The sequence below is a fragment of the Daktulosphaira vitifoliae genome, unplaced genomic scaffold (assembly GCF_025091365.1).
Source record: "Daktulosphaira vitifoliae isolate Bord-2020 unplaced genomic scaffold, ASM2509136v1 Scaffold_1, whole genome shotgun sequence".
Lineage (NCBI taxonomy): Eukaryota > Metazoa > Arthropoda > Insecta > Hemiptera > Phylloxeridae > Daktulosphaira > Daktulosphaira vitifoliae.
In genome coordinates this window covers 22,615,675-22,627,470 of record NW_026099572.1, presented here as the reverse complement: position 1 = coordinate 22,627,470, position 11,796 = coordinate 22,615,675, and the positions used below count along the sequence as shown (strand labels likewise).

Here is an 11,796-nt window from a genome sequence, read left to right as displayed (position 1 = left end):
GGTCCGAAATTTGTTATAAATTAGTAATTTTTTTAGATAGATCATTTTCTAGTTTGTAAGTTAGTTAATCATATAAGTTTATATTTAAAAAATAAAGTTGATAAATTTTCAAGGAGGAAAGAGGGGGAACAGGAACACATTTTTTTTTTAAATTATAGAACGTAGGATGTTAATAAAGTTTCTTTCTCACCTTGAACTTCTTAATATTGTATTATATTTTCTATGATTGTAGCTTTCATGTGATATATNTTATATTTTCTATGATTGTAGCTTTCATGTGATATATTATTATTTGATTATTGACAGTTATTACAAAATTTAGGTACTTTCAAAGATTACAAACATTTAAAAATTAAAAATACACATTATATCAAAAACAAGAACTAATAGGACAATCTTCGGAATAAGCGGCCCCGAAATACTCAGAAAAACATCCCTACAATAGACAATTTTTTTTTTGTGTTGGTAGAATTGTTGCAAAATCATGACAATAAAACAGAGTTGCATGTTTTTCAAATTTTTTTTAATCCTGTATTAATTTTTTTTTTTTATTGATTAGTGATTATTTTATAGAATCTACAACCACAGGACTTGTTTATTTTTATTTTGTTTAATATTCTTGAATTATTACATCAAAGCACATATTGTTAATTTACAGTACCGTAAAATAGGATAACTTTGATTATGGGGACAAACTTTGAAAATGCAGTTTTTATTTAAAATCAATTTTTCTAATCAATGCGAACGTTTACTAATTTGTTTTTTATTTACATGGCTTTTTAATTCATGAAGTGTGCTATCTAATGATATACATCGAAAATATATTCTTATTAATTAGATGCGAATGTTTACAGTTACAAAATGTACTAAGTATATTGTACTTATAAAAACAAAAATTACCTACATTAAAATTAAGATGTGCGTTAACTACAAACACCACCAAAATTGGTAAATAATTATATACATATCCCTTAGTAGTATCATTAATATTGCAAAAAAAAAAACACTAAAATTTATTTTGGTCAAAATAGTGTACATGTATTATTGCTATTGGGTAACTTTAATACTACAATTGGTGTAACTTTTAATTACCACAAAGGTACCCTAGTGAATTTAATGTGAAAATACCTCATGTTATTGTTTAAGTATAGTAATGTTAAAACATACCCTTGATAATCTAGTAAATAATTACTATATTTAGTTTTATATTATCAATCAACTATTTTATGTAAAAAATTATGAGGAAAAAAAGATTTTTTGTTAATTAAGTTTATTTAAGTTTACGAATGATATTTAGCATGGTCAAGTTGAAAAATTAATTAAATAGTTGTTAAAATAAATAAATTGGTAATATTGATCATTAGATAAATTGTTCAGCTATTATATATAATACATGAAGTAAGATATATTTGATCCAAACGTTAAAAAAATAATCTAGTAGGATACAAAATAAATAATATGAAAAAACAGTAAAAAATGATTAAAGTTATCCCATTTTAAGATATTACTGTTTTTTTTTTAACTTTTATTGAGATATTAGCTACTCTTGCGTTCAAATATCTTTATTAGTACAAATCATTAAATTGCCGATTAAAATATTGTAATTTCACGGGAAAAATATTAATTAAAAATATTAATTACTATTTTTATTCACATTATTTTATTAAGCGGTATCGTTTCTAATCATAAAATTACATAGCGTACAGTTAATAATTATTTATGATTGTAATTTTTGGTACTAACTGTAACTCTATGATTACAATAATATCCTTGACAACAAGCAGTGATATGTTTTTATTGTTTTTCTTTTATTTAAGCACCAAATTCATTATGCAAAGGCGTGATATAATATTTATTTTTAATCTACATGTAAATTTGAATTTGATGTGATGCATCATACTAGAATAAATAAACAACTATAGTGTATTATACGAAATGTCTTCAGAAAATAACGGGAATTTTTAAATTTCGCGGGTTTGGAAAGTGATTATCAAAAAAAATTTGTCATAATTTTAGTACACATGTGTCAGAAGTATGACAAAATTTTCAACCGGATTCATTTTTTACTCTGTCAGTGGCAGTTAAAAAAATGAAATAAAGTGTAGTAAAATGTGTGATATGTTAACAAGGCCTATGGTGAGTCTGCCATAGGCACGTAGACATGGGTGGGCCTAGCCCCCGTTATATTTAATGTGACCCAGAGCCGGCCCCTCAAATTTAAAATTCATTTATTTTTACGAATTATCAAAAACGTGCTAGGCCTNAATTTAAAATTCAATTATTTTTACGAATTATCAAAAACGTGCTAGGCCTTATATACATTGAAATTATTATTAATTTGTGATTACTATTGGGTAATACAGTTATTATTATGGCTGTATTTACATTTTTATATTCATAGAAAACGTTATTTGAAAAGATAACGTTCTAGACGTAATAATAAATGGAATAGTATTTACTCCAAACGTGGTGTAGGTAAATTTTTTAAAACTCTGGTCCAACATACAATAACAAACTACCAAGTATATGCATTGATTAGAATCTAGTTGATTACAAAATTCGATAGAGTAATACTCTATGAAAATTTTTTTGATAAATCTTATCTTTAATCTGTTTCTTTTTTTATAATTTAGTAGNTTTTTTGATAAATCTTATCTATAATTTGTTTCTTTTTTTATAATTTAGTAGTTACAATAGGTAATTTATTTGTTTTTGTTAATTTGTTATTTGCGTGCTCTAAATAATAGTAATAAAAATATGACTAAAAAAAGGCAGGAATTGTTTTTAATTTTAAATAAAATAAATTTTACATTGTTTATAATTTATATTTATTTAAAAAATTATTTTTAACTTATTTGTTATTAGTATTTAGATATAAATTATTTTTTCTTAATAGCTTAAAAGTTGAAAAATTAAATCAGCTTATGTTTACATCATTATTTCATTTATTTTTCACAATATGAAAAATTCATCTCGATAGTGAAGATGAAAGTATTTTTTTTTTTAACTATAGGTACTATCCATTTTTTATAATACTGTAATAATTAGTATACTTTATACGAAAACAATTTGTTTTTAACCAACCAATGGTAAAATTTTGAACTTGTAAGATTCATAGTATGAGATACTGTCTAAGGAGGAGTGGAGGGAGCCCCCCCACAAGCTTTTCATGGGAAACAAATTATGGAAAATAATACAAGGGCCCAAAATTGTTGGCTCCTCCAATAAACATTTTATGGCACGTGCCTGGTCTGCTATGAGTAAAACAAGGGTTTACGAGTGGTATAAACGTTTCCAAAATGGCCGTGAAGACGTTGAAGATGACGAACGCCCCGGACGTCCCAACCCATCAACAACTGATGAAAACGTGAAAAGTGAAAGAAATGGTTATGAACGATTGCCCAATACAATCAGAAAAGTCACTGTTGATGTTGTAATATCAATTGGCTTATGCTATGAAATTTTTTTGAATTTTTTGGATATGAAATGTGTAACAGCAAAATTCGTTCCAAAATTGTTGAATTTTTAATAAACACAGCGGCGAATATAAGTTACTCAGGAGTCACATAAAGAAATCAACGACGATGCAGAATTACTGAAACGTGTTATAACAGGTGAAAAGGCTCAAGTGCGATCGAACGTGAAGGTTATGCCCACTGTGTTCTTCAATTTTATTGGCATAGTTCATCATGAATTCTTGCCACAAGGTCAAACGGTCAATCAGGAATACTACCTACAAGTTCAACACCGTTTGAAGAGAAGCAATCCGAAAAAAACGCCCGTATTTATGGGAAACAATTTATGGCTTTTGCACAACGATAGTGCACCTGCTCACACTTCATTGCTTGTTAGTGAGTTTTTGGTCAAAAACAACACTGTAATGTTGCCCCTGCCTCCATATTCGACCGACAAGGCTCCGTGTGACCTTTTTTCTGTTTCCCAAAATAAATAGAACTTAAAGGGCCGTTGTTTTACAAGCATAAATGACATTAAAAGCGTATCGCTGAATAAGCTGAAGGCTATCCCAAAGAGTTTGAGAAGTGTTTCGAGGATTGGAAGAAACGTTGGCACATATAATATCTAGTGGGGACTTTTCTGAAGGCGGCAATATAATGTAGACAAAAAATAAATTAAAAAAAAGTTGAAAAAATTAATTTTTTGTGATAAAGTTGTCATTTTAAATCCCCCCCTGTGGGCAAGTAAAGGGTCACATATAAAAAAAAATATACTAAATGAAAGGTAAAGACATCATGCATTTATAAAAATAAATGATATTGATTTAGTTATTTTTAAAAAAATGATGGCAGTTTTAAGTAAAAAATATTGAAAAAAATGTCGAAAATTAGCGATTTTTAAATTTGTAATTTTTTTGGAGGTTTCCCTTGTTTACGGAGAAAATTTTTTCAATTTTTGAGGGTAATGTCTTCGACTAGATACGATTTGTGATCTTTTGATGTATCGTTGAAAGAAATCCGTTCGGTGAGAGATGAGAAAAGGTGGTAACAGACACAAAAAAAAAAAAACACATCATAGTAAAACCAATACCTTCTCAGCTTCGCATCGAAGCTAATAGTGGTTCCCATTTAAAAAAATTATAAATAAACATTTTTATCCCTGAAGGGATAAAAAAAACATTATTTGATTTCATATTATTGTAGAGTTTTATAAACTTAATAATTTTTCTTTTTACAAAAATTTGAAATTATCAATAGTTACTGAGAAAATAAGTTTCTTACCATATTTCGTTCACTCTGTATATAAAAACTGAGCTTTAAAATAGTTAAAGTCGGTTCTGATAGCATATTATCTTATTTGTTAAATTAACTTTACAAAAGAATTTGAGTTACAGCATCAACACTTTGTAAATAAAATTTAACAGTCATGTATTTAGAAATTTATATTTGGGTGAGTAGTTAAGGAAATTTTTTTTTTATTTAATAATAAAAAGTTTTGAATATTTATTAAATATTTTTATTTCAATAAATTTTGTATTTGTAAAGGCCAAGTTTATTTTAATTTTAAACTAGCCAACATTTCGCCCCTACACCTCCCTGATTTTATCATTTGGCTATTTTATTCTACATAAATTATTTTAGGCTTTTTATGGCTTATACAGGTTGTTTGGTAAGTAAGGAAAAAGGTCAAATTTTATAAACAATGAGAACAACAGAAACTCGTTTCTTTACGTACTGAACACTATACAGGGTGATTTTTTTATCATAACCCACTCAATTACTTACAGAATAATAATAATTTAAACATTTTTTTTTATTATTATCTTTAGTTACACATTATTCTTGAATTATTAACTATGTAATACTTTTTAGGTTCATCCCTTATGCCTGGTAAGGGTGTCGACTTTGTTTTTTTAAACGGCAACACATATTTTTAATTTAATAAAATGTTTGAGTTTTTAATTCAATAGTAAATGGCATTTGAATTTTTAATGAAACTTAATTTGTTTATTAGATATAAACATTTAAAGTTTAAAATTTTTGAGTTAATATATAGGTATAATACACAAGGGATTACAAACACAGGTAGCTAATTGGTTTTTTATGATATTGCTATCACAGTCACGGATTGTTTATTATTAATTATGACTATCAATAGATATACTTTTAGTATTGTCAGTTAGTGTATTTATAAACTCACAACAATGTACCTTACTATCATTGATAATAACAATGCTGTGTACCTGCTAATATCGATGTTATAAAAAACCAATTAGCTACCTGTATTTGTAATCCCTTGTGTATTATACCTATATATTAACTCAAAGTTTTAAACTTTAAATCTTTATATCTAATAAACAAATTAAGTTTTATTAAAAATTCAAATGCCATTTATTATTGAATTAAAAACTCAAACATTTTATTAAATTAAAAATATGTGTTACCGTTTAAAAAAACAAAGTCGACACCCTTACCAGGCATAAGGGATGAACCTAAAAAGTATTACATAGTTAATAATTCAAGAATAATGTGTAACTAAAGATAATAATAAAAAACATTTTTAAATTATTATTATTCTATAAGTAATTGACTGGGTTATGATAAAAAAATCACCCTGTATACTACTGCGGAAATTTATTGGATGGAAAAAGTTCTACCTTTTAAGTACCATAAATAATTAGAGGAATGCCTAAATATTTCTTTAGAATGATAAGGTACAACTAAATTATAGTAGTATAATGAAATATTTTATCTATCTTAAAATTTCTAAATAAATGAATAGTTTACACTAAATTTAAAGTTAGAATCTTTTTATTCTTGTAATAACTTGCACTTCAAAGAAAAAAGGTTAAAAGATTTCCTTAAATAAAATAAAATAGAAGACAAACGTATTCTTCATATATTTTTTTTTAACAAAAAATTTAGGATTTAAAAATAACACCCGTTAAATGTTATCCTTTATTTAGAATGCACTCTTAGAGGTATATGCGAAAACTTCTAATAACTCGTGTGAACGTATTGGTCCTTATTAATTTAAATTCAATAAAGAATATTTTTTTGTATATCTTCCAATATTCTAGGCTTATATTAGTGTAAAATTTTCCTTTAAAATAGCCCCACAAAAAATAAATATGCAATAAATCTGGTGGTTTTAGAGACCATTCAATTTCACAATTGTGTGAAATGATACGATGGGCAAAAACTTTTTGAAGCAATTATTAACCAATCATTCAAAAATAACTTTCATCTATTGACTAACTAAATTAGGTTTATCAACTCTCAAATCTTAACCAAACTAATGTATGGTATAATCTAAATGTGAAGGTTTTTCTTGACCTCTCTGTACTTCTACAATTATTCTAATCTATTCCAATCGGTTCACATTTTATGACGTTTATTTATTTATAATAATAATATATAAAATAATATACACCAAAACGGCTTTTTATATTAGTACAATGTAGTAATCAACAATAATATAGTAAGAGATAGAAATATGTGTATAAATTTCTACTAGTATGATTACATATGTTAAAATATTAAATAAGTATATAATACGACAATAAAATGGTATTTAATATTGTAAATACGAACAATTAGTGGAAAGATGATAAAGACAAAATAGTACATAATATGTACTATTTTATCTTCGTCTTTTTATATTATGTCGAACAAAAAATACAATTATATACCAAATAAAATAAAACAAAAAAAATCGTCATATGTTATAAAGAAAACAGTATAAGAAATTCGCTGACGAGCAACACAGAACATACGATGCGCAATGGATGGTTGTGACCATAGGAAAGTGGAAACTTTTATACGTTTTAAGGGGATCAAATCTGTTTATACAGAGAAGGAGGGCATCATTAAAAGACAGCGTATGCCTCATCGACATTATATTAGGAAAGTACCTAATTAAATGAGGAAAGAAAAGAGTTGGCGCAGAATTGAAATCACGATAAGTAAATAATTTAGTAGATTGTTTAAGAAGAGGAAACACTACATAAAAAGAACGGTGATAATTGGGAGAAAACTGGCCTTAATCACTATAAGGCCAAACGAGTAAGAAAAAATAAGACCAGTTACAGAATGAATTTAGATCGGACTGCATCATTGTAACGTCAACATTACTTTCAATTTCAGAAAATAATTTCTTCCCTATTTTCTTCTATTAACACTATATCATTAGAAAACAGCGTGAATTGCTATAATTCCTTACTAATTTTATCCATTACTACAGAAAGTAGACAAGGGCTTAAAGTAGAACCTAAGTGTACATTTACTCTTGCCCTGAAATTCTTTGTTTCTCCACACAATTTTTACCTTAGTATAAATACCTTCTTATATATCTTTTATTACATCAATATACGTTTTTAGGACTCTTTTTCTATTTAATGCCCATTTTAAAACTTCTTTTGGGCACTCTATCATACGCTTTCTTTAAATTTATAAAAATTATACAAAATTTTTTTTCTCCTTTTATTTTTTTATTAGATGTCTCACACGAAAAACTGCTTCATCGTTTACATTTCAGGCAAAAAACTAAACTGGTTTTTAGTTAAAGATGTTCATTTCTTATACTCTTATCTATCAACTTTTTTCAAATCTTCACAATATGACTCATAAGCTTTATAATTTCCACATTCATATATGTCTCCTTTGCCTTTAAATACGAGTACCACAAAACTTTTCCTCCACTTTTATGGCATCTTACCTTTTACTAAAATTTTATAAAAAAGATATTTCAATCAACTTATGCTTAAATCAATTTTTGTATTTAAATCTGATTTAAATAAAGATAGTCAAGCACTTACATGCGAATTTCTGCTGTTTCTATACGCACACCTATGTATTTATAAGTTAATAATTATTATTAATTTATACACATCGTTAACGATATGTTTGTCAGTTTATTAGATAATCATATTTCTTACATAATCCAATGGAGTATTCGATCCTTGGATATAATTCATAGTGATGACACACAGATGGCGATAAAAAATACTTTTACAAAAGTATCCTAGGATATTATTATCTGTATCTGGAACGGGGACTAGGTAGTTAAATCTCTCTAGAATTTTCTAAAATAATCATAAAAAATTTTAAATAAAGATAGTGATGAAATAAAATGTAATAGGGTTAAATTTGTATTTAATTAGTGATGTCAAAAATGCTTTTAAATAGAAGTAAAAATAATGTCAAATCATATTTAGAATATATTTTAAATACTTTGATAAGAATATATTTAAAAGCAAATACAAATACTCTTTATTTATTTAAATACTTTTTATAACTTTAGAGTTCACATTAAACATTAAAATTAATAAATGCCTACTGCCATGAAAATAAAACTATAAAATAAAATATTTTCTATAATTGTTAAAGAATGATAAATTAAGTAATCCATTTCATTTGCAAAATATTAAGTTCTATCAACTATTAGTTAATAAACTAGTATTTTTGAATTTATAAACATAACTTTTTTAATTAAATAAAAAATGATTAACTGATTGTAAAGTCGTGCAATTGAATAATATTTGAAAATTAGAGTATATATTTTTAACTAATCAATTAAACATGTAAAAAATAAATAACGTAAAATTCACACTTACAATTGCCAAAGGAAAAAGTACATATTTTTCATAAATTTTATAATGCATTACGTTAGACAATTTCGCAGCAGGTGCTATCATGATGTTATTACGGATTTTTTTATTGTATTCGGGTTTTTCTGCTAAACCAATTAGTATTATAGTTGGTCCTAAAGAAACTCCCAATACGTCTACTTTGGAATAATTTGTGTGATTCAAGACAAAATCAATAGACGTTGGAAAATCGTAAATTCCAAGATCATGGATACTACAAAGAACGGGTTTTTAAAAACCAAATTCATACAAATATCTTTGGTTATGTACCTGAAGTTCCAATTCATTTGAGATAGTTTACGTACTTTTCCTGTTTTTGGATCTTTGACATGTTTAGATAAGCCCATACCTCTATAATTGGGCATCCAAACATCAAAACCGGCATCAGCCAAACTGAAAGCTGCATTATAAAAAACATTTGTAATTCTATCTTAACTAAATATCTGTTTATTTTGAACGATTTAGCAGAGATAAAAAAATTAAAACACGAGATTAAGATAAAACTAGACTTAAAAAAACACGAGTCAGACTAAATATTTTTTTAAAGTACAAAAATGTTTAAAAATACGTCTTTGGGGGCATTGGCCAATTATTGTGGTTTAAAAGAAAAAAAAACATTTTAATTAAATATTTAGCGTGATAAATTACTTATAGTTAAGTTAATATTTTTCATTTATTTTTCAAAGGCATACCCTTTCAGACTTTTTTTAGTATTATGGCTACCTAACTGAGGCATGAGATGATTTATGAATGGAGTTATTTCATTATTCGTTATTGTATTGATATCTATATATATCTTAAAAGATGATATAAAATTGTTTGGTTTTAGGCATTCGTATATTAAAAAAAGCATTTATTAAGTGGTCACGATGTTTTTTGATTTTTATATTTGCTATTATCGAGTCTTTTGTATGTCTATTTATTGTTTAAAATTACCAATGGAAACATTATTGATAACATAAACTAATGAACTAGTTACAAAAGGATCCATGAGAATTACTGGCCTTCCAATAGTTCCATTAAATTGTTTACCATGAGGTATTCTTTCTATTCCGAGTAAAGCATCGTCTTCTGTTTTGGCTTGGTATATTTCGAGAGGATATCCGTATGAAATTATTTTATCCGACTAAATATAAAATAATATTTTATTAAAAAATTAAAAATTAATTTCTATATATTGTTTAATTATTAATCACTCAATTTATAAAAATTATTATATATGTTTAAATATTAAACGAAACACTTTTATTTTGTTAAAAACATCATTAAATAATTTATTATTAGTAACTTACAGCAGTTAAAGATAAAACATAAGACTTTATGCTAAGAAAAGTTAAAACAACTATTGAAAAATATCGAACTATAATAATTTCCATGTTGAATATATTACAAATCATTAATTATTAAAAATATTAATTAAATTATACATGTTGAGATATGGAATGTGTCTTTTGTGTTTATAATAATAATACTGACTGAAATTTCATTCTCAACTAATATTTTATAGCGTAATTCAGAAACAACCAATAAATAAGCGTTTAATTTGAAATATTATTGGCTAACTCTAAAAATTGTAAACGTCTATATTTATTTAATAATTTAATTATTAAATCTATTAAGTAAATTTTCAAAAACATAAAAGAGTTATACAGAGTAATTTTGTAACTATGAATCACACAATGTATTTAATTTAGTTTTTTAAATGGAAAATAATTTTCAAACTAGTATTACAAAACATATTAGCGAATTTAACAATACAGGAGATAAAAACTTCAGTTTTTATATTAAAGAGTTAATAGATTTCAAAATAATGGTCCGAAATTTGTTATAAATTAGTAATTTTTTTAGATAGATCATTTTCTAGTTTGTAAGTTAGTTAATCATATAAGTTTAGATTTAAAAAATAAAGTTGATAAATTTTCAAGGAGGAAAGAGGGGGAATAGGAACACATTTTTTTTAAATTATAGAACATAGGATGTTAATAAAGTTTCTTTCTCACCTTGAACTTCTTAATATTGTATTATATTTTCTATGATAGTAGCTTTCATGTGATATATTATTATTTGATTATTGACAGTTATTACAAAATTTAGGTACTTTCAAAGATTACAAACATTCAAAAATTAAAAATACACATAATATCAAAAACAAGAACTAATAGGGCAATCTTCGGAATAAGCGGCCCCGAAATACTCAGAAAAACATTCCTACAATAGACAATTTTTTTTTGTACCAACTGGTAGTATTATTGCAAAATCATGAAAAAATTAAAATCGAGAAATTTTACACAAAGTTGCATGTTTTTCAAATTTTTTTTAATCCTGCATTAATTATTTTTTTTATTAATAAGTGCTTATTTTATAGAATCTACAACCACAGGACTTGTTTATTTATATTTTGTTTAATATTCTTGAATTCTTAACATCAATTTGATGTCATCAAAGCACATATTGTTAATTTACAGTACCGTAAAATAGGATAACTTTGATTATGGGGACAAACTTTGAAAATGCAGTTTTCATTTAAAATCAATTTTTCTAATCAATGCGAACGTGTACTAATTTGTTTTTTATTTACATGGCTTTTTAATGCATGAAGTGTGCTATCTAATGATATACTTCGAAAATATTATCTTATTAATTAGATGCGAAAATTTACAGTTACAACATGTACTAAGTATATTGTACTTATA

At 25.6% G+C, this 11,796-nt stretch overlaps 1 protein-coding gene across 1 annotated transcript in view; it reads right to left on the bottom strand.

Moving 5' to 3' along the window:
* LOC126895144 (lipase 3-like) overlaps positions 1-10,564 on the bottom strand; it is a 14,249-nt gene extending 3,685 nt beyond the window's left edge. Inside the window, exons 1-5 of the mRNA XM_050666674.1 lie at positions 10,396-10,564; positions 10,040-10,229; positions 9,374-9,503; positions 9,071-9,317; positions 8,393-8,539 (exon numbers count right to left, since the gene is read on the bottom strand). Coding sequence (XP_050522631.1) covers positions 8,393-8,539; positions 9,071-9,317; positions 9,374-9,503; positions 10,040-10,229; positions 10,396-10,500 — 819 coding nt within the window. The 5' untranslated portion in view covers positions 10,501-10,564. The remainder of the gene's footprint in view (positions 1-8,392; positions 8,540-9,070; positions 9,318-9,373; positions 9,504-10,039; positions 10,230-10,395) is intronic.
* Positions 10,565-11,796: the final 1,232 nt, after the last annotated feature.